This window comes from Xiphophorus maculatus, chromosome 6, assembly GCF_002775205.1.
Source record: "Xiphophorus maculatus strain JP 163 A chromosome 6, X_maculatus-5.0-male, whole genome shotgun sequence".
NCBI lineage: Eukaryota > Metazoa > Chordata > Actinopteri > Cyprinodontiformes > Poeciliidae > Xiphophorus > Xiphophorus maculatus.
Window position 1 is genome coordinate 30,106,149 of NC_036448.1, and position 22,596 is coordinate 30,128,744.

Below are 22,596 nucleotides of genomic sequence, written 5' to 3' on the forward strand. Positions count from 1 at the left end.
ACTGGCTGGATTTTTAAGAACTGTTCTCAGAGACTCCATCTTTTAGAAGACCCAGTGATCTTTGGGTTAGCCAACTAGAGCTTGTGTACAAGACAATGTTGTGTTTTAACTTTTCACCTCCTCGGCTGGTTTGGTCACATGAGCTGCAGAATAACAGACAGGTAAAGAAAATATCAGGTAAATGGTGGTGAAACCAAAATCAACTCTGTCTCAACTGTTTGCTGAAAGAACATGAAAGATGGAAGGAATATTTCAGCAGAGAGCCTCCGTCCTCTTTATTCATCACTTTGACCCTGTGAGCTCAGGAAGGAGTTACTGTTTTCAGTGTGTGTGTGTTTAGAGTGTGTGTTCAGTGTGTGTGTGTGTGTGTTCAGTGTGTGTGTTCAGTGTGTGTGTGTGTGTGTTCAGTGTGTGTATGTGTGTGTTCAGTGTGTGTGTTCAGTGTGTGTGTGTGTGTGTTCAGTGTGTGTGTGTTCAGTGTGTGTGTGTTTAGAGTGTGTGTTCAGTGTGTGTGTGTGTTCAGTGTGTGTGTTCAGTGTGTGTGTTCAGAGTGTGTGTTCAGAGTGTGTGTTCAGTGTGTGTTCAGTGTGTGTGTTCAGTGTGTGTTCAGTGTGTGTGTGTGTTCAGTGTGTGTGTTCAGTGTGTGTGTTCAGTGTGTGTGTTCAGTGTGTGTTCAGTGTGTGTTCAGTGTGTGTGTGTTCAGTGTGTGTTCAGTGTGTGTGTTCAGTGTGTGTTCAGTGTGTGTTCAGTGTGTGTGTGTTCAGTGTGTGTGTGTTTAGAGTGTGTGTTCAGTGTGTGTGTTCAGAGTGTGTGTTCAGTGTGTGTGTGTGTTTAGAGTGTGTGTTCAGTGTGTGTGTTCAGTGTGTGTGTTCAGTGTGTGTTCAGTGTGTGTGTGTTCAGTGTGTGTGTTCAGTGTGTGTGTTCAGTGTGTGTTCAGTGTGTGTGTGTTCAGTGTGTGTGTTCAGTGTGTGAGTTCAGAGTGTGTGTTCAGTGTGTGTGTGTGTTTAGAGTGTGTGTTCAGTGTGTGTTCAGTGTGTGTGTGTTCAGTGTGTGTGTTCAGTGTGTGAGTTCAGAGTGTGTGTGGCGTTAACTGGAGCAGATTAACGGGATGAGCTGCAGATTTTTCCTGTAATTCCAGCTGTGAACCTCGGATCTGTACAGAGACTCGTTAACGGGTCGGTTCTGGTCGGAGCAGAACCAGAACTCACTGTGCTGAAGCGGATCCAGGATCAGTTGAATGTTCTGGTTATCCGTTTCCTGTCTCAAATGTTCGTGAGGTTCTGACCCAGCAGAACTGGTTCGGAACCGGGTCATTCTTGCTGGATCTGCGTCCTGGACTACAGAAGGATGAAGAGGCTCCGCCTCCTCGCCATCTTCGTCCTGGCCTTATGGGCGGAGCCAAGACGCTTCATGATGCTGACCTCTGAGGTTCTCCGAGAGACAGTCGGACCCAGTGGACCGGGTGGAGCCGATGGAACTGGCGGGCCGGTTCTGTTCTACCTCAGGAGGATGAGGCGGAGCTGGGTCTGGAACCAGTTCTTTGTCCTGGAGGAGGACGTCGGACATGAGCCTCAGTATGTGGGGAAGGTAAGACCAGAACCTCCCGAACCAGTTCTGAACAGGTCCGGAAATTGGTTCTGCCATGTTCTACATTTTGAGTCTGGATCCATGTTTGGTTTGGAGCTTGAGGTTCTGTCAGGTTCTGTTTTCAGTTCAGCAGAACATGATGGACAGAGTGAAACCACAATAGCAGCTCAGTGGTGCCACCCAGAGGCATGCTGGGAAACTCACTGATAGAAACTATTATTTCAGATGGATGACCAGCGGACAGAAATACTTCAACAATAACAACAATGCTGCATTACTATTATCGGAGTAATGCATCCATGAGGAGATGGATGCGTCCATCCATCTCCTCCCTCTTATCCGGGTCCAGTTCCTCCAGGGGAATCCCAAGGCGTTCCCAGCAGAGGAACATCTTCCCTCAAGGGTGTCCTTGTCCTGGAGGAGGACGCCTCCTTCTAGTGGGACCTGAACCAGGGAGGCGTCCAGGAGGCATCCTGACCAGATGCCCCTCAACTGGCTCCTCTCGATGTGAAGGAGCAGCGGCTCTACTCTGAGTCCCTGGCGGATGACCGAGCTTCTCATCCTATCTCTAAGGGAGAGCCCAGACACCCTACAGAGAAAACTCATTTTGGCCGCTTGTATCCGCGATCTCGTTCTTTTGGTCATGACCCAAAACTCATGACCATAGATGAGGGTGGGAACGTAGATCGACAGGTAAATAGAGCCAGGCCAATCTATCTGTCAATCTTCCGCTCCATTTTCCCCCATTTATGAACAAGATCCCGAGATCCTCTCTGGCTGCAGTGCGCGCTCCTGACGCAGCCGGCAGAATTAGACCAGAACTCTGGCGAAGCGGACCAGACTCCGGTACCGGTCACACAGATACCCCATACTCCTGAAGCGCCCCCCACAGGGCACCATGAAGGTTTCGGTCCAAGTCCAGAAAGCTCATGTAGACCAGTTGGGAAAATTCCCAGAATCCTCCAGGATTAATATATATTAATGTCATTAATAATCAATAGTAAGAATAATTAATTCTTACTATTATTAATAATGCTATTATTACTAATAATAATGATAATAATGACAATAATATTGATTATTGTTGATCATTGTTGACAAGACATGCAGCGGCAGAACTGGGCCAACTGGTATTGTGTTCTGGGCTAACTGGTCTCTTCCCCTGCAGCTCCACTCTGACCTGGACAGAGGGGAAGGTCAGGTGACGTACCACCTCAGTGGTGACGGAGCCATGTCCGTCTTCACCATTGATGAGCGGACCGGAGACATCCACGCCACCCGCAGGCTGGATCGGGAAAAGCAGGCGTCCTACGTCCTGCAGGCCCAGGTTCGGGACCGGACCAGCCAGCTGCTGCTGGAGCCCGAGTCCCAGTTCACCATCCGAGTCCAGGACGTGAACGACAACGCTCCCAGGTTCCTGGACGGCCCCTACGCCGCCAGGGTCCCGGAGCGGGCCCCGGCAGGTGGGTCTGGACCCGGTGCTGCTGGCTGCTCCGGTTATAGTTAGTGAGACAGTCTGCAGGGAGCAGAACCAGAACTTAAACTGGACCTGACCTGAATTCAACCTGAACCTGAAGCTTAGCAACATGTCAGAAGCAGACAGCCTCGGAAAGAGACATGCTTTTATTCTGAAGGTCAGCTTAAACAGGCTTTCAATGAACAAGTCAGGCTTTTATAGTGAAAGGTTCTGTGACTCCAGAGCAAGGTGTGCTGAGGCTGCAGTGCTCTGAGCGGCCTCTAGGTGTCAGCGCTGTGTCTGTGTGCAGGAACGTCTGTGGTGACGGTGACGGCGACCGACGCCGACGACCCGACCTACGGAACCGCGGCCCGAATCGTCTACAGCCTCCTGCGGGGCGGGCCGTACTTCACTGTAGACCCAAACACAGGTAGGGCCTGGTTCTGACCCAGAATCTGGCTCTGATTGGTCCAGGTGTTGCTACCAGAACCCTTTGGTACCAGCCAGCAGGTTCTGTTGGTTCTAGAGGTTCTACAGGTAGAATGGGAGGCAGATCCTGTAGTTTTCACGGTTCACTCGTCTTTACAAGTCTCTGTCTTCCTGGTGGTTGCCTGTCGACCTTTGAACCCCGGCCTTCCAGGTGTGGTGCGGACCGCGCTGCCGGACCTGGACCGGGAGACTCAGGACCGGTACCAGCTGGTGGTTCAGGCCCGGGACTTGTTGGGTCGAAGGGGGGCTCTGTCCGGAACCACGGCGGTTACCGTGACGCTGACGGACGTCAACGACAACCCGCCACGCTTCCCCCGCAGTGAGTTTGACCTTTGACCTCTGTGACCTCTGGACCAGCTCCTTGTGACGCCCCTCCGGTCCCACAGGGAACTACCGGTTCAGCATTCCGGAGTCGGTACCGGCACCGGCCGTGGTGGCTCGGATAAAAGCCATGGACCCGGACCTGGGTCAGAACGCCGAAGTGGAGTACCGGGTTCTGGACGGAGATGGACCGGGAACCTTCCGGGTTCTGACGGATCCAAACACACAGGAGGGTCTGCTGATGCTGCTCAAGGTACTGGATCTGGACCTGGTTCTAGTTTGGACCCGGTTCTGGTTCTGACCTGGTTTGTCCCCCAGGGCCTGGACTTTGAGATCCAGTCCAGCTATTTGCTGCGGGTCGAGGCGTCCAACCGGCAGACGGACGCTCGCTTCCTGCTGGCCGGTCCGTTCAGCGACGAGGTTCTGGTCCAGCTGCAGGTGGAGGACGAGGACGAGTCCCCCGTCTTCTCCGAGTCCGTCCGTCACCTGTCCGTGTCGGAGGACGCACCAGTCGGAACCACGGTGGGCTCCGTGTCGGCCCATGACCCGGACCGGTCCAGCAGTCCCATCAGGTACCAGTGGAGTGGACGGCTTCAGAACCCGCTCCGTCCCTCTGTCCACCTGTCCCTCCGTGTCCTTCTGTCTCCAGGTACTCCATAGACAGGAAGTCGGACATCGGGGGTTTCTTTGACATCGACAGCAGTTCCGGTACCATCAGAACCAGCAGGTTTCTGGACCGTGAAGTCAGAGTACAGCACAACATCACGATCATCGCCATGGAGACGTGTAGGTCACATGATGCGCAGAGTGGACCCCCGATTGGCTGCCGACTGACAGGTGTGCTTGTGTTTGCAGCGGACCCGTCCCAGGCCGGCTCGGTTCTGGTTCTGGTCTCTGTGATGGACGTAAACGACAATCCGCCGAGTTTCGCCGCCGAGTCACGGGCGTTGGTCTGCGAGGACGTCGGGCCCGGCCAGGTGAGTTCCACCTGGCCGGGCCCTGCCGAGAAGTCGGCTGACCTCTTGACCTCTGTGTCTCCTTCTGCAGGTCGTCGGGACACTGAGCGCCGTGGATCCGGACGACCCCGAGGACGGACATCACTTCCTGTTCTCACTGCCTGCAGGAAGTGATGCGAACCTCAGCTTCGGCCTGATTGACAACAGCGGTATGGGCTCGGACTCTGGGTCGGAACCGGGCTGGGACTCTGGGTCGGAACCGGCTGCTGACTCGTTTCTCTGCTTGCAGACAACACAGCCTCGGTTCTGGCGCTGCAGCCCGGTCTGCGGCTGCGGGACCGACCCGTCCACCTGGTTGCCGTGGTGATCGCGGACGGCGGACATCCGTCCCTCAGTAGCACCAACACGCTGACCGTCTCCGTCTGTCGCTGTGATCGCTATGGAAACCAGCGCCACTGCAGCCGGGACGAGCCACGCCATGTCGCTGTGGCAACCGCCGCAGTCCTGACCGGCCTGCTCACATTCCTGGGTACTCAAAGTGAAGCGTTCCGGTTGGGTCGGAACCAGACCGGACCGCTTCACTGTCTCCTTCCTCCCCAGGGGTTGCCATGGTAACGGCTGCGGTCAGATCCAGGCGACAGGAGGAGGAGGAAGATGAAGAGCGGGACGCCCAGGAGAATTTCGCCTGTTACGATGACGAAGGCGGCGGCGAGGAAGACACCAAGGCCTTCAACATGGCCGCCCTGAGACACCTGGACCGGCCTGACCCGACCGGCGGTTCCGCTGACCTGGAGGCCCGGAAGACCCAGCTGCTGAAGGCAAACCTGGACCCCACGGCGCCCCCTGCTGACTTTCTGCCCATGTCCTGGAATGGTGGCGGCTCGGCGGCGTGCTCCATCTGCTCCATCAGCTCCATCAGCTCCCCGGGCCCGGCAGAACCCGACCAGAACTTTTTGTGGGCCTCAAGGTTCTGGAGGCTGGTCGATCTTTATGAACCCAAAGGGGTGGAGCCTGAAGAGGACAGCTGATTGGATGGAAGGCGACCTCAGAACCTCAGGCAGAACCAACCCGACTGGAACCAGTACCTGACCATGACGTCACCGTCGTTGCCATGATGTTGCCATGACGACTCCTGTTTCCCTGCAGGTGTGCTAAGTTAATTTGAGAGTGTGATGTCATGTTGTGTCCTGCTAATTGTTTACGGCGATGCTAGCTAGCTTTGCTATAAATGTTCTGAAATGTTTGATCCTGACACATTCAAATAAACACAAAAAAGTTTCTCCAAGTCCTCCTGTTTGGGTCCAGCTAGTCAGCCATGAGTGCTACCGAGTCGGTCGTATTTAACCTCCTGATGTTCTGGATCCAGCAATGATCCAACGTCCTCCGCTTGGCTTCCTGGCTAAGGCTGTTAGCCGTCTGACCGGATCAGAACCGGATCAGAACCAGATCAGGGTGTGCTGTGGTGGTGTTAAGCACATCCCACGTAAAGAGGGCTCAGTTCTCGACTCGGATGTCGCAGGTTCGAGTCTTGGCCTGATGACCCAATAATGGCTTTTAAAAAAGGAACTGGATCAGAACCAGAAGTGGATCAGAACTCACAAAGTGTGACTGATTTGGTTTGTTTTGTTCAATTTTTAGTTTTTTTTCTAGATCATATTTTATATTATAGATAAAACTTATGATGATTTAATGGAGTAAAAGTAAGTACACCCTGTAATCAGTTCTGGTGTTTCAGGTTCATGTTGCTGGTCAAACTGACCAGAACCAGGCTGCTAACCCGCCGTTCTGCTTACAGCCGGATGCTGAGGTCGAATCCGGTCCGGTCAGCCTTATTGGGTTTTCAGTGGCTCGACCTGTCAGTGGAACCATCAGAAGCTGATGTTCTGACCCGTTTGGACCCAGAATGGTGGTTCTGTTCCAAAGCTGGAGCCGGACTCCTGTTGTTACTCCTGGTGTTGTGTTTCTGGAACCAAAGGTTCGGGAGGTTCCGAGTGCGTCGCAGCGGCTCCTCCAGGCCTGCAGGGGGCGGTACCGACCCAGTAACTCGATCAGCTCAGGAAGAAAAGCAGCGGAACCTTCGAGGACGTGTCGGAGTTTCCGGTTCTGTCTGAGCTGCTCCCCACGCCGGCCCGTTACCTGGTCCTGGTTCCGGTCCTGGTTCCAGGTCCGGTCATCCTCCAGCGGCGTTTGGTTCCGGAGATGCGGGTGTGTGCGGGCCTGAGCGGGCCTTTGGTCCTGAGCCTGGTTCTGGTTCTGGTTCGGGGCTGGGAGGCGGACCTGGAGCTCCTGGACCTGGTAGAGGAGGTTTCGCAGAACTTCTACGAGTTCTTGCACCTGGACAAGGTGAGTCCGTCTCCATGCGACCCGGGACCGGCGCCACGTCACGGTCCTCTCCGGGTTCTGCTGCCAGCTGTCTGGGAAAGCCGAACCCACACAGAACCCGTCCGGGGTCTTGGAGGTTCCGGAGATTTTCCCTGGTCCTCCAGGCAGGAAGCCCAGGTTCGGGACTCGGTTCTGGAGAACAGATTTGGGTCCAGATGTTCTGGTCCGGTTCCAACAGCCGCGGAACCGCTAAAAACCCAGAAGCTCCGGAACATTTATTGTTACTATTGATATTATTATTGAACTAGTTACAAACGGCTAATAAAGCAGATAAAGTTTATTCCCAACAAACATCATCGCAAGTAGATTAATGATAAAATAGAAATTAAATTAAATTTAGTAGAAAAAAGACAAATTTAACTTGGCAGAGATTTCAAAATAAAACCCAAACAGTTTTCCTCTTGAGCTGAAGGTCAGAGAACCGATGAGGTCAGAGAACCGATGAGGTCAGAGAACCGATGAGGTCCAGTCGGACCCAGATCAGTCAGATTTGTTCTGTACACTTCAAAGAGCTTCATCATAAAAACATAAAGTCAACAATCAAACATCACAGGAAGTCGAGTTCCTTCATTAAATTCATTAAGTTTCTAATAAAACTCTAACAGCAGCTTTTAGTCCAGATTTAAGGATCTCAGTGTTTCAGCTGGTTTACAGTTTTCTGAAAGTTTGTTCCAGATCTGTGGTGCATAGAAGCTGAATGCTGCTTCTCCTCGTTTGGTTCTGATTCTGATGCAGAGCAGAACCAGAACCTGAGGGGTCTGGAAGGTTGATCCAGGAGCAGCAGCAGATCTTTAATGTATTGTGGTTCTGACCCGTTCAGTGGTTTATAAACTAACAGGATTTAAAGTTTATCCTCTGAGCTCCAGGGAGCCAGTGGAGGTTCTGGAGAACTGGGTTTATGTCTCTATCCTCCTGGTTCTGGTCAGAACTCCAGCAGCAGCGTTCTGGATCAGCTGCAGCTGGAGGATTGATTTGTTGGACAGACGCTGCTGCAGGAATCAAAGCGACTGGATGAGTTTCTCTAGATCTCACTGAGACATTAGTCATCTAGATGTTGTTCATCTGATAGAAGGCAACTTTGTGACCGTCTTTATGTGGCTCTGGAGGGTCAGAGGTCAGAGGTCATCACTACTCCCAGATTTCTGGATGATCGCTGGTTTGAGTTGTAATAACTGCAGCTGTACATTGACTCTAGATCTGTAACTCTAGATCTATAACTCTAGATTGTTCTAGATATTAATAACTTCAGTTTCTGTTCAGGTAGATAAAGTTTTGTCTCATCCACACATTTATCTGTTCTCAGCATTTATTCAGTGACTGGATGGGGTCAAAGGTCACCTGGTGACATAATTTATTTCCTGTTATAACCTGAGCCAGTGGGAGCTTATAGATATTGAATCAGAGGATCCTAGGGTTGAACCTTGGGGAACCCCACATGTGACCTTTGACCTCTCATGAGAAGTTTCCAGTTGAAACAGAGAAATCCCAGTTCTTCATGTCAGATTCAAACCAGTTGAGTTCTGGACCGGAGTCCGACCCGATGGAGAGTCCGACCCGACTCTCCAGTCGGTTCAGTAAAATGATCGACACTGAGGTCCAACAGAACCAGAACCAGCTCTGTGGTTCTCCCACAGTCTGTATTTATATGGACGTCATTGAACACTTTGACTAGGCCGGTCTCTGTGCTGTGGTAACCATGGAAACCAGACTGGAAGGAGTCAAAGTTTAGTTAGGAAGCTGTTTAACTGTTGAAGCTTTTTCAGCAACTGCTGATGAGTCAGAGGTCAGAGGTCAGAGGTCGGCCTGTAGTGATTTTATCAGAGGTTTGATAACTGCTGGTTTCAAAGCCTGATGAGAGCCAAGAGTTACTATTTGGATCAGATCAGCAGCGACAGGCAGGACTTTGTTAAAGAAACGTTCTAGAGTTATAGATCTAGAACATCCAGACAGCAGCAACTGGAGCTTCACTGACTTATTATTTCTTCCAGGGTTTTATAATTTAGTGGCTGAAATTGGGTCATTTTTCCTGCATTAGTTGTGTTTGGGTTCAGCTTTGGTTCTGGCTTTAGAGAGGTTCTGCACATTAATCCTCAGATTTTCTGAATTTTCTCTGAAAAGAATCTGGAAAACTTGTTGCAGGCGTCAGATTGAAGTTCAGGAGGTTCAGTCACTGGAAGGTTTGTGATTCTGTGGACTGTTGCAGATAAAGCTGGACTTTTGTTCATGTTTTTATGACATCTGCAAAGAAAGCTTCCCTTTCATGTTTTAGTGCTGAGTGATAGTTACCTAGTCTCTTTATAGATTTCATAAAAAACGTGAAGTTGAGTTTTACTCCATTTTCTTTCGTTGCTACAGCAGAGTTGTCTTGCAGATCGAACTGTTTGTGCATTTCTCCTACCAGACACAACCTTCACTTCAATGATATCTGAAACTTTAGGCTGAAAATCATCTACCAACTTATCTACGTCATTACAGCTTTGGGGCGAGGAGGAAGACGTGTCAACGGGCCGACTGACTCGGATCCACAGAGAGGTTCTGTCTGGTTCACAGCCTGACGGTAAAAGCTGCTCAGCTGACCTCGGGGCTCTGGGTCGGATGGTTCTGATGGTTCTGGGTCATAACACCAGAATATTCTGGTCTCAGAACCGGGTCAGAACTCCTTCAGCTTTAATTCCTGCATCAATGCAGCTTTTCCTTCCACTCAACTTTCCACGAATATTCTAGGACTCTCTAGGCGCACTGATCCACTTTTCGCTTTCGATACCGATACCTGAGGCTTCGATCTGAGAAAACATTCATTTTTTTTCTAAAACACAGACATGAATGTTCTGAATTACAAATTGATTTGATAACTCTGCAGCAGTACAGCGCCACCAGCTGGTCAAACATTGAAAAACAACTTTATTCTGTTCAGTCTGTGCAGGTAGGGCACAGGTGTCAAACTCCAGTCCTGCAGGTTTTAGATGAGCTACAGCTACAAAACCCTGGAATGAAACGTCTTCATGACCTCCTGGTGTGGATCGGTTCTCCAGAACCTTCATGACCTCCTCCTGGTGTGGATCGGTTCTCCAGGACCTTAATGACCTCCTCCTGGTGTGGATCGGTTCTCCAGAACCTTCATGACCTCCTCCTGGTGTGGATCGGTTCTCCAGAACCTTCATGACCTCCTCCTGGTGTGGATCGGTTCTCCAGAACCTTCATGACCTCATTGTTTGATCCAGGTGCTGCAGCAGAGGCTCATCTAACAGTTGCAGGGCCTCGGGCCTCCAGGACTGGCGTTTGACCCCCCGAGTTACAGGAAGATGAATCATAAAGAAACTGAAACTGACAAAAATAATAGGTTGAATTTTTTGGTCAAACATGTAAAAAATAAACTGTAACAAAGCTTCTGCCAAATGCTTCAGAAAGTTCAGTTAGTGATGCCAAAATGAATGCCAAATAAAGAATAAATTAACATTTGTTTGTAGAAATATGCTTTTAGACCAGGGGTCTCAAACTCCAGTCCTCAAGGACCTCAGTCCTGCAACTTCTAGATGAGCCTCTGCTGCACCACAGCTGAACAGAATAATTAACAAGGCTGGGAGAACTGATCTACACAAGGAGGAGGTAATGAAGCCATTTCATTCCAGTGTTTTGTACCTGTGGCACATCTAAAAACTGCAGGTCTGCGGCCCTTGAGGACTGGAGTTTGAGACCTGTGTTTTAGACGTTTTCAGCTTTGGTTCCATCTCCCAACAAGGCGGTGAGTTTCTGTCTCGTTAGCTGGCCGGAGAGGGTCGCAGAAGAAGACAATGAACCGAACATGTCTGCAACATTTCAACGTTAATAATAATTTTATTTTAGTTGGCCAGCGTGGGCTGCAGCCATTAGCTACGCTACGTATCTTAAAAATGTTCTAAAACAATAAAAGCTCAGCAAGGAACTAACTGCTAAATATTCCTGCAGACATGAGTTCTTCCAAAGCTGGCGTCGTTTTCTTTCCACCCGTGTTTTTATGGTGATGCTCTCATTGCGAAGCATCTTTAAATTTTATAGTTTATCTAAATTCATGTCAAACTCTGATCATGGTTAGCATAAGTGCGACAATATGAGCCATGAATATCTCAGGAGCTTCTCTGTTTATATTAAAACAAAAACCTTCATTTTGAATTTCTGGAGGCTTTTGTTTTGCCTCTGGCCACAGCGACTAGAAAAACCCCGATAGAGCACAACGTCACCCACAGCATAGAGCTAGACCCAATAGATCAGCCCTCATTGTCCCCCTGCAGGACGCGGCGGCAGCAGACATAAAGAAGGCGTACCGTCGCCTGTCTCTGACTCTCCATCCTGACAAGAACAAAGATGAAAATGCCGAGACGCAGTTCAGACAGGTGAGACGCAGTTCAGACAGGAAGGTGGACCCGACCTGCAGAACCAGAACCTCATGGTCTTCCTTGTCCGTCCTCAGCTGGTGGCCATCTATGAAGTTCTGAAGGACGAGGACAGACGGCGAAGGTGAGTCAGCCGAGGGACGCCCGTCCTCCCTGGAGGTCAACGGGTCACCAGGTGTGTCTCTGCAGGTACGACGACATCCTGGAGAACGGCCTCCCCGACTGGCGCCAGCCCGTCTTCTACTACCGGCGCGTGAGGAAGATGAGCAACGCCGAGCTGGGCTTCCTGCTCTTCCTCATCCTCACTGTGGGACACTACGCCGTCATCTGGTCCATCTACCTGGAGAAGCAGCTGGTGAGACAGCCAATCAGAGCAGAGCAGCTCTCAGACAGCCAATCAGAGCAGAGCATGTCATGTGACTTTTCCAGGATGAGCTGCTCAGTCGGAAAAAAAAGGAGAAGAAGAAGAAGCTGAGCTCCAGACCCGCCGAGGAGCTCAGGTATATCGGTCAGGACCGCTCCGACAGGTACAGCTGTGACATCACCATCGCCATAGTTTCCGTACTTCCCCTCTGATGTTGCTGCGTTGTTGCTGCAGGAGCCATGAGCGACCGCAATGGCAGGACATCCTCCCTCTGAAGCTCAGCATCTGGCTCTACCTGGCCCTCAAGAACCTGCCGCAAACCGTACAGGTAGCGGACCAGACCAGAACCTAGTTTGAGTGCAGGTCTTAGGATCATCATGGTCTTCATCAGAGCTCACTCTGGTTCTGGTCCAGGTTGCGGTCTCAGACCCGGTCTCTGTGTTCCAGGAGGTGAAGCGGTTCTACGAGGATTACCGGCAGACAAAGCAGGAAGCTGAAGCTGAACAGGAAGTTGCTCCAAGTAAACGTCTTTCTGTCCTTTTCTGTCCTGCCAGCAGGTGAAACCGCCGAGATCCACATCTGACTTTGAGGAGGCAGAAAGCTGCAGCAGCAGCTGCCTGGTTAAGGTTAGGGGTCAGGGGTCAGGGTTCACCCTCCCACAGTGAGGGTGAACCCTGACCCCTGACCCCTAACACGACAGGAAAACACAACTGAATATATTGGACAAGATTAAAACACATTGCAAGAGCTTAAAACCCATCCAGAACCTGATCCAGAACCCATCCAGAACCTGATCTAGAACCTGATCCAGAACCCATCCAGAACCTGATCCAGAACCTGATCCAGAACCTGATCTAGAACCTGATCCAGAACCTGATCCAGAACCCATCCAGAACCTGATCCAGAACCCATTCTGCCTCTGTACTGCCAGGAGAGAAACGGCCAAAGGTGAAGAAACCCAAAGTGGAGTTTCCGGTTTACGTCCCTCCAGAGACGCAGCAGAACTACGACCAGACGACGTCCATCGAGGACATCGAGGACCAGATGGACAACTGGCTGCAGGACGCCAAGGCTCCCAAGAAGAAGGTGAGACGTGATTGATGGACACTACAGAGACGGTTGTCCTCAGCCTGTCCCTCTGTCTTTCTGAGGACCTATTCGGTGACTCGGAATTACTCCAGCATTTTGGTGCCCACGTCTGTCGTGCCGCCCCTGTGCCTGGCCTGCAGTGCATGCCCTCTTTACTCTCCAGGAGTCCGGGTGGACGGAGGACGACCTGAGCCTCCTCAGCAGGTTGATGGTGAAATTTCCTGGAGGGACTCCGGGCCGCTGGGAGAAGATTGCCCAGGAACTCGGACGATCTGTTCCCGCTGTGAGTCTGAGGCCGTTTCCAGAAGAAATCACTGGGCCCATAGGCCAGGGGAACCTGGTCCCGGTTCCCCTGGACCGGTATCAGTTCCGGTCCAAGCCCATTTGTAGTGGATTCGGTTCTACATGTGTTGCTGACCTGAATCGTTTTTCCCTCTGCAGGTGACGACCAAAGTCAAACAGATGAAAGACAATGTGAACCAAACCTCAGGTACCTTGGTTCTGTTCTTCAGCTCCTGGAATTTGGGTTTATTTTGGGTTCTGCTGTGAAACTAAGGTCCAACTGAGACAGTTTCAGGTTCCCTCAATTTGAGGTTCTGTTGTTCTTCAGATCTGGTTCTACCCAGCAGAACTCTGATGGAACTTCTGTTCTCTCATGTTCCAGCTGTAGTCAAACTCTCAGATTTAAAGTCTCCTCCACTTCCTGTGAGGTCATTTCCTGTGGATGACATCATCACTCAGAGAGTGGGCGGGGCCAGTGAAGAGGAGGAGGAGGAAGAGGAGGAGGAGGAAGCTGCCCTGGTGCTCCGAAGGAGGAAAAAGAAGAGTTCCTGTACAGACGGTTGGGAGGGGAAGGTCCGCGGCCGGCGGCAGAAGGACTTTGACCCGGTGGAGGAACAGGAGGAGGCGGAGCTTCAGGAGAATATGGCCGTCTGGACGCAGAACCAGCAGAAGCTGCTAGAACTGGCCCTGCAGCAGTTCCCCCGCGGAACCACAGAACGCTGGGACCGGATCGCCAAGGTGGTCCCCGGAAAGACCAAGGTGAGACAACCCGGTTCTGGTCCCCTCTGTGTTCTGGTTCTGACCCGGTTCTGGTTCCAGGAGGACTGCGTGACCCGGTGTAAGATGCTGGCTGAACTGGTGAAGAAGAGGAAGCAGCTGAAGAGCTGATGAGCTCTGGCTCCGCCCCTTCCTGCTGCTGCCAGATGATTGGCCTAATGGTTCTGGCTCACCTGCCCAGGTGTACCGGTACCAGAAGGTCACCTGACCTCAAGTGCCTTACATCGTTCAGCATGTTGCCAATCAATAATCAATACTCAGTATTTATTGTTCCCTTCAGTTTTTATTGTTTGTTTCCAAATAAACATTCAGTCATCATCGGCTTGCTGTCTGTATGTTCTGAACCCGGTTCTGTTCTGATCCGGTTCTGAACACGATTTGCTTCAAACCCGGTTCTGTTCTGAACTTTAGGTCATCAGAGATGAGAGCAACATGTCAGTGTGGGATCATGAATCTGTTACTGTTTGAAATGTGTTCATTTAGTAAAAATAAACTTTACTATAAAAATCAAACCGGATGTAAAACCACAGACAATCTCGCTCTTTCCTATTTTTCTTCTTCTGTGTTTTATTGGCGGATGGCAACCAATGTAAGGTGCATTTACCGCCACCTACCAGACTGTCACTGTTTCCTCTTTTCCTGTCTTTGCTTTTATTTTGAAAATCCTACCGGTAGTGACCTGTGTTTCCTGCCAGCTGAGTCGTGCAGCGTCATAACATTAGCATGTAGCACCGGCGGTTCGGAAGGAACTTTTGACGTTATCAACGCTACCTGCTCGGCTTTAAACGACGAGCCAGAACCGGAACCGAGCTTCCAATCCAAGAACAAGGTGAGTCTGCCAGCTTTACCTGGAGGGCTCAGTCCGGGCAGAACCCGGACAGAACCGGTCAGGTTCATCTTGTGGGTTTTCAGTGGATTCTGTTCATTTCTGGGTCGGTTCTACAAGGAGATGGGTTCTGTTCTGTTGGTTTTGGGCTCCAGCTCGTGAAAACCCGATGCTCTCTGCAGACCAATAACCCCGGAACATTCAAGTTCAGTTCAGATTCGGCTCTTAGAACCGGGTCTGGGCTCCTTTTGCCTGAATCACTGCGGCTTGACGTTCTGAAGGTCCAGGTTGATTTGGTTCTGGTGTCGCTACTGATAATACGGCATAGGTTCTGGCCGGCCCGTTTGCAAGTGTTACCATGGTGACTAGAACAGGTTTTGGTACAGGTGTTACATCAAGATCTGTGACCACTGCCAATTAAATATTGTTGTAGATGCACTGATGGTGGTGAAGACATAATCACACTCTGACATAATCTACAGGCCCGGACAGTAAAGTCACGGATTATTATGGCATCAAAATGTGTGACCAGTGTCAATTTGGCTACCTGAGGGTTAAATGTGCTTATAAGTGTGGCAGAAACCTTAAACATCGTGTTAAAAACTACCAGAGCATTTAGAATCGTTTCTTAATCGTTTAACGGATTAAGTTTAACGGATATAGTTGGTCTATATATTTTAATGACGGCACACATTCAGTGCGATGGTCAGTCAAACAGTTTACAGAGTCAAATATGAATTTCTCTGTCGATGCGACAGTGATAAAGGAGCCATTAAGTTTACAATCCCAGCTGTATCACGATTCTGAAGTTGGTTTCCGATTCGGAAATGGCTAAAGGGCGATTCCACCTAATATTTCACTACCTTCTGGCATCTTTAATCGACTCTAGTTTAAAAACTACAACACCTAGACTCTTCAAACCAGCACTGCATTATTCTGCTCTAAGAGCAGAATATTTAGAATCATGTTTGGGATTCATGAAACCTTTATCTGATTTGTGAAACGTCAATAAAGGGCAATTTCACCATTTTTTTTTATCTTGGTCCCATGAGAACTGCTCTAATTCCAAATCTACAACACCTAGACTCTTCACAAAACCTGGACTAAATTATTCTCAACTAGTAGCAGAATATTTAGAACCATGTTTGTGATTTGTGAAACTTTTATCTGATGTGTGAAACTTCAATAAAAGGGCCGTTTTTACCCTTTTTTGCATCTAGCTCATATTAGATCTTCTCTAATTCCAAAACTACAACACCTAGACTTTTCAAACAGACTTCAAACAGACTTTTTTGGGATTTGTGAAACTTTTACGGGATTTGTGAAACTTCACTAAAGTTTAGATTCCTATTCACACTTGTTCCATGCAGTTTTTTTCAAATTCAAATTAAATTCTTTTTTTTAAATTTTTTATTTATTTTTTACCCCTCCAGGGTCTTTTGTGGCTCTAGTGCCCCTTATATGACAGTAGGCTGACAGGAAACAGGGAAGGAGAGGGGGGAAGACATGCGGCAAATGTCGTCGGGTCCGGGAGTCGAACCTGCGACGGCCGCGTCGAGGACTCAAGGCCTCCAAATACGGGTCGTGCTAACCACTACGCCACCACGGCACGCCCCAAATTCAAATTAAATTCTAATTCAAAACCACTTTATTAATCCCAAAGGGAAATTAAATATTGGTGTAACTCATTAATTCTTCAGAGAGTTATTGTAGATGGTGATGGCTGTTGGAAGGAAAGATCTTCTGCAGCGATCTGTTAAGTGAAGTTTCACAGATCAGAAAAAAGTTTCTCGAATCACAAACATGGTTCTAAATATTCTACTACTAGTTGAGGATAATTTAGTTTAAGTTTGAAGAGTCTAGGTGTTGTAGATTTTAAACTAGAGATGATTAAAGATGCGGATGGTAGTGAAAAATTAGGTGGAATCGCCCTTTAGCCATTTCCGAATCGGAAACTAACTTCAGCTTCGTGCTGTATCGGTATTTACGTAGTTTACGTAAATACTCTTCTTCTCGCTGATCTTCAAGACGTACCTGCGCTCTATCGCCCTCTGTGCTCACAGAAAATGATGGGTCATAGATTTTAATGCAACACTTGTGCGGAGCCGGACTCAACAACAGTTCTGGTTGTCCTGGAAAGCACGTGGTCCACACTGATGACTGGAGCGGAACCTCTCTGCAGCTTCTGGACCGGTACCCGCCCAGCCTGGCCTCTGTCAGGCTGCAGGTAGCTCTCCACCGTCAGCCTGTGAGTGAATGGATGAATGAGCAGTGTTGTATAGTAACGAAGTAAAAATACTTCACTACTTTACTTAAGTATATTTTGGAGTACTTCATACTTTCCTGGAGTATGAAAATTTTTGATGACTTTCACTTTTACTTCACTATATTTCCGAACTTAATTGCGTACTTTTACTCCGATACATTTTCAATGTGTGGTTTAGTTACTCGTTACAAAAAAGCGAGAGAGAGAAACAAAGTGTTTTGACCCCACCTACTGATTAGCAAGTAGCAAGCAGGCTACCGAACAAAGTCCGTAGCCTGCTTGCCTGGGCTTGTTCATCACCACCAATAGGATACTTCTTCTTCTTCTTCTTTTCTATTATGGCGGATCACAAGCAACTTTAAGGTGCATACCGCCACCTACTGTACATGAGTGTGTAGAAGCATTATTTCACATCTATTAAATTCTATTTTTTAATTTTGTATTCTTAAGATAAATAAACAATGCTTTCCTTAATTTGTGAATATCTGTTATGTTTCCTTCATTTCCTAATATACCTTTAAGATTCCATTCATGCCCTATATTTCTAACTATTCTCTTTAATTCTTCCCTTTCGAGTTCATTTGACTTACAGTTCATCAATATGTGTTCTACATTTTCTTTCTCTCCACATCTCTCACATTTATCATTATTTTTCCTCCCTATTGTATAAAGCATGTCATTTAAGTAGGTATGACCTACTCTTAATCTACTAATTATTATTTCTTCTCTTCTGTTTCTTTCATTAATGCTTCGAATTCGAACTGACTTTTGTACTTCATATAATCTTCTTCCTTTCTTATCTTCATTCCACATTTTTTGCCATTTCTTGATTTCTTTACTTTTAATTAGGATACACCTGTTTCGCTTCTCCCATTAAACACAAAGCAAGTCTCGCAATCAGTAGCAGTCACATGGAAATTCTATCTTACAAAAACTCCCCGTCCAACTTGAAGAAACACATCGAGGTAACGTCTTATGAAATGGTTATAATCCTCCTGTTTCAATAACTATAGCTTGGTCACTAGGCACTACTGTATTGTGAAATGTTGACCATAAATGAACTTTGTTTGGCATTGTTTCAGTTCCATACGTGGTGTATTTAGCTTAGGCCTAATGTTGACTGTAGCAGGCTACCTAGACTCCTCTGTTCAAGGGGGGACAGAAGCCATAGCGATAGCAATTTAGACTCAATTTAACGAATATAGGAAAGGCATGCAAGTTCAAAACCAGGTTTACAGATGCCAATAAGCTGCATTTCCCTCCCAATTCTTTTTTTCTTTTGCATAATGACCAGTTGTGTGCACCACCTACTGACTGTAGCATTGACTGATTCACTGATTTGTGAAGTAGAGTAATCGTAACAGATCTTTTTCTTCATGTTGGCCGCATTTTCTGTACTATTTATTTTTCTCATTTTCAGCACTGACCTTACTTGAAGGGAAAACTTAAGGCTTACAAAAACTTTGTATTTTCTGTCCTGGAGGGTTTACTAAGAAGCTGGTTCAGTTGTAAAGCAGGTTAAGTTAACCTTGTGCTATAGGTAAAGCACCTAATTTTCTTAACTAAATGATGCCTGCAGGTATATCTATTAGCAGGTTTAATTTTGCCTGCACTTGGTTGGGTACATTATTTTAAGTGTATTTGACAAGTTTACCAAAATATAAAAAATGTCATTCAAACTGCATTTGCTTTGTTTTACTTTTTACTTGTACTTTTCATTACATTACTTGAGTACATCCATTTTTACAGTAATTTCCATACTTAAGTACAAGAAGTTTCAGATACTTTAAGACTTTAACTCAAGTAACATTTCAGTCAGTGACTTGGACTTTTACCAAAGTCATATTTTGGAGAGGTACCTATACTTTTACTTGACTCTGAGATTTCAGTACTTTATACAACACTGTGAATGAGTGAATGACTGTAGAAGCTTTGGGTTCCTTTGGACTTGATAATAGAATAGAATAGAATAGAATAGAATAGAATAGAATAGAATAGAATTACTTTATTCATCCCAGCAGGGAAATTACTTCGCAGTTACAGCACAGAGACAAGACACAATAACATCCACCACTGAGTAGTAGTTGTAGATAAAATAAAAAATAAAATGCTATGAATTGTAAAATATGAAATGCTGTTAATATAAAAGCAGCTTAGAGCAGTCCTTGCAAAGATTTAAAAAATGCAGATACAGAATGTATATGTAAATATATGTACAGCAGTGTGCCACAGTGCAGTTGTGCAAAATTGGACTGATTAGTGCAGAACAATGATTTAGCTTTTATTGTACAGTGAGATGGCATGTGGCAGGAAGGATTTCCTGTATCTGTCCCTACGACAGTGGAGCTGGAGCAGCCTATGTGAGAAGGTGCTCCGCTGTCTGTCCACTATGTGGTGGAGAGGGTGCTGTTTATTGTCCATCATAGACAGAACCTTCTTCAGTGTCCTCCTCTCCACCACAGTTTCCAGGGACTCCAGCCTTAGTCCCAGTACAGAGCCAGCTTTCCTGATGATTTTGTCCAGTTTATTAGAGTCGCTGGCTCTGATGCTGCTTCCCCAACACACAGCAGCAAAGAAGATGGCGCCGGCAACAACACTGTGATAAAAGGTCTCCAACATCTTGCTGCACACATTGAAGGATCTCAGCTTCCTTAAAAAATAGAGTCTGCTCATCCCCTTCCTGCACACAGCGTCAGTGTTAGATGCCCAGTCCAGTCTGTTGCCGATTACAACTCCCAGGTATTTGTAATCCTCCACCTCCTCCACCACTTCCCCTTTGACCTTTAGTGGCCATGAAGGTATCTTCTTCCTTCTGAAGTCAATCACCATCTCTCTGGTCTTACTAATGTTGAGCCTCAGGTGATTCTGGTCAGACCACTCCACAAAGCTGTCCACCAGTGTCCTGTACTCCCCTCCCCTCCATCCCCTATACACCCGACAACCGCTGAGTCATCAGAAAACTTCTGTAGGTGACATGACTCAGAGTTGTACTGGAAATCAGTGGTGTACAGGGTGAAGAGAAAGGGAGAAAGCACAGTTCCCTGTGGAGCTCCTACGTCACTGACCACCACATCAGACAGGACACTGCCCAGACGGACAAACTGTGGCCTGCCTGTCAAGTAGTCAGTCACCCAGGAGATCACTGAGTCGTTGACACCCATCCTCCGCAGCTTCTCACCCAGCAGCAGAGGCTGGATGGTGTTGGAGGCACTGGAGAAATCAAAGAATGTGATTCTCACAGTGTCTCCTCCACCATCCAGGTGCGACAGTGCTCGTTGCAGCAGGAAGATGACGGCATCGTCAACTCCTAAGTGGGGCTGGTAGGCAAATTGCAGGGGGTCTAGAAACGTCCTCACCTGAGGCCTCAGCTGGGCCAGGACCAGTCTCTCCATGACCTTCATCACATGAGATGTGAGAGCGACTGGTCTGTAGGAAGGAGCTATACAAAGCCATTTATCATAATGTGGTTCTGAGTAGTCCGGTACCAAGAGGTTCTGCGGATCAGTACCACCCTCTTGATGTTTCCAGTCAGTAGCAGGTTCTGGACCGCCATCCCACCCTAATATTTCTCTGGTTCTGCTTATGACCCATGGTTCTGGAAACCCAGTCCGACCTCTGAAGGTTTTGTTTTATTTCTGATTCCTGATATGATTACATTATAATAAACTTTACCTGGAAATAAGTTCTGGTTCTGACTCGGAAGGTCCAGCAGAAAATTTCTAGAGAGGTGAAGGGTCCTGATAAGAACAGCTGATCCAACTGTTGATCAACCAGCTCCAGGTCATCTGTGAACAGAACCCATAAGATCGGGTCAGCGGTCCGGTTGCTGGTCTCTTTGAGTTGATCCAAGGTCTGGTTCTGTCCCCAGGTGTGATGCAGCAGACATGTCCCTTCAGGCCACGCTGCGGGACCGGATCAGCTCGGCCCAGGCGCTGCTGCAGCGGGCGGAGCATCTTTGTCCGGGGGTCGAAGGTCACCAGAAGCTGTGCGGCAAGCTGCGGGCCGAGCTGCGCTTCCTGCGGCGGGTGGAGGCCGGAGAGCTGCAGGTGAAGGAGTCTCACCTGCACAGCACCAACCTCACCCACCTTACCGCCATCGTGGACTCGGCGCAGGACTTGGAGGACGTTGTGGCATTGTTGCACGTCTTCAGCTACAGGGACGTCGCCGGACGCCGCCGCACACTTGTGGTGGACGTGGTGGCAGACGCGGGACTCACCTGGGTGAAGGCGGTGGGCCGCAAGGCGGAGGCGCTGCACAACATCTGGCAGGGGCGGGGCCAGTACGGAGACAAGAGCGTGGTGCGGCAGGCGGAGGACTTCCTGTTGGCCAGCCGCCAGCTGCCCGTCAACTACCGCTACCCCCGCGTCGTCTTCGCCTTCTACAACGGCTTGTCCAGCCCCATGGCCGACCGGCTGCGGCACCTGGGCGTGGCGGTGAGGGGCGACATCGTGGCTGTGAGGGTGGAGGAAGAGGAGGAAGAGGAGGAGAAGGATGAGGAAGAAGTGGAGGAAGAGGAGGCCGACCCAGATGACCCAGAGGGGGAGCTGGCGTCTGGCTTGACCCGGGTGCAGCGTGGCACGGTGCTGGCTCGCCTGGCATTCCCGCTGCCGCCGCCGCCGCCAGAGGAGTGTGGGCGGGTCAACCTGGACATCACCACGCTCATCGCCTACGTGTCGGCGCTCAGCCACGGCCGCTGCCACTTCAGCTTCCGGGAGCCAGTTCTGACAGAGCAGGCTGCCCAGGAGCGCCGGTGGCCGGTTCTGCCCAGCCTCGACGCCTTCATGGCGGGCAAGCAGCTGTTTGCCTGCCGTGCCGCCGTGGCCGACTTCCGTGCCATCCTGGACACGCTGGGCGGGCCGGGCGAGAAGGAGCGCGCTCAGACGTTGCTGGCCCGCCTGCACCTGGTGGATGACCAGCCTTCGGAGCGCAGCCACCGCCTCACGCCCAGCGCCAAGGTCAACCGCCGTTCGCTCGCCATCTTTGGTACCGGAGATTTCCTGAGAGCCGTCACCATGACAGCCAACAGCCGCTTCGTCAGGGCGGCCGCCAATCAGGGCGTCCGTTACAGTGTGTTCATCCACCAACCCAGAGCGCTGACTGAAGGCAAGGAGTGGAGGGCCACGCCCATCTGAAGAGGCCACGCCCACCTTCACCGGGGCTGATGGGGGTTGTCGTTTCTAAACTGTTTGGAATGTGATTGGTCAACTGAGATCTGCATGTTTCTGTTCAAATTAGATCAATAAAGATTTAGTTTACATGTCACAGGAAGTCACCTGGATTCAGTCCTTTCAGAATAAAAGTCAGTTTTAGCATTATGATTTGGAGTGAAAACAGGTTCTGGTTCTGTTTGTTTTCATCTCGACCTTGTAAGCATCCTCACGTACCAGGCATTTGTTTCACCTAATGTCCAGGGTTGCTGTGGAACCGCTTT

General features: G+C 49.1%; 3 protein-coding genes across 5 annotated transcripts; all 3 read left to right on the forward strand.

Moving 5' to 3' along the window:
* The first annotated feature begins 1,173 nt into the window (after positions 1-1,173).
* Positions 1,174-6,056, forward strand: LOC102233365 (cadherin-7-like). The gene is made up of 11 exons (XM_005814068.2): positions 1,174-1,587; positions 2,756-3,050; positions 3,354-3,473; positions 3,684-3,851; positions 3,919-4,106; positions 4,172-4,425; positions 4,503-4,639; positions 4,709-4,830; positions 4,901-5,018; positions 5,099-5,338; positions 5,410-6,056. Exons 1-11 carry the CDS (start codon positions 1,348-1,350, stop codon positions 5,835-5,837), a joined length of 2,310 nt encoding a protein of 769 aa, XP_005814125.1. The 5' UTR covers positions 1,174-1,347; the 3' UTR covers positions 5,838-6,056.
* Positions 6,057-6,870: 814 nt separating this feature from the next.
* On the forward strand, positions 6,871-14,391 carry dnajc1 (DnaJ heat shock protein family (Hsp40) member C1). The gene is made up of 12 exons (XM_005814065.3): positions 6,871-7,152; positions 11,460-11,561; positions 11,639-11,685; positions 11,751-11,916; positions 11,991-12,088; positions 12,160-12,253; positions 12,373-12,445; positions 12,857-13,011; positions 13,178-13,297; positions 13,456-13,504; positions 13,679-14,055; positions 14,116-14,391. Exons 1-12 carry the CDS (start codon positions 7,009-7,011, stop codon positions 14,182-14,184), a joined length of 1,494 nt encoding a protein of 497 aa, XP_005814122.1. The 5' UTR covers positions 6,871-7,008; the 3' UTR covers positions 14,185-14,391.
* A 365-nt stretch (positions 14,392-14,756) lies between these two features.
* c6h7orf25 (chromosome 6 C7orf25 homolog) lies at positions 14,757-22,427 on the forward strand. 3 transcript variants are annotated; one of them, XM_005814063.3, is made up of 3 exons: positions 14,757-14,902; positions 16,963-17,126; positions 21,034-22,427. In XM_005814063.3, the coding sequence occupies exons 2-3, from the start codon at positions 17,056-17,058 to the stop codon at positions 22,295-22,297; spliced, it is 1,335 nt and encodes a 444-aa protein (XP_005814120.1). In that variant the 5' UTR covers positions 14,757-14,902; positions 16,963-17,055; the 3' UTR covers positions 22,298-22,427. The 3 variants fall into 3 exon arrangements, with proteins under 3 accessions (XP_005814120.1, XP_005814121.1, XP_023191822.1); XM_005814064.3 differs by lacking the exon at positions 16,963-17,126; XM_023336054.1 differs by lacking the exon at positions 14,757-14,902 and having other exon boundaries at positions 17,061-17,147.
* The last annotated feature ends 169 nt before the right edge of the window (positions 22,428-22,596 follow it).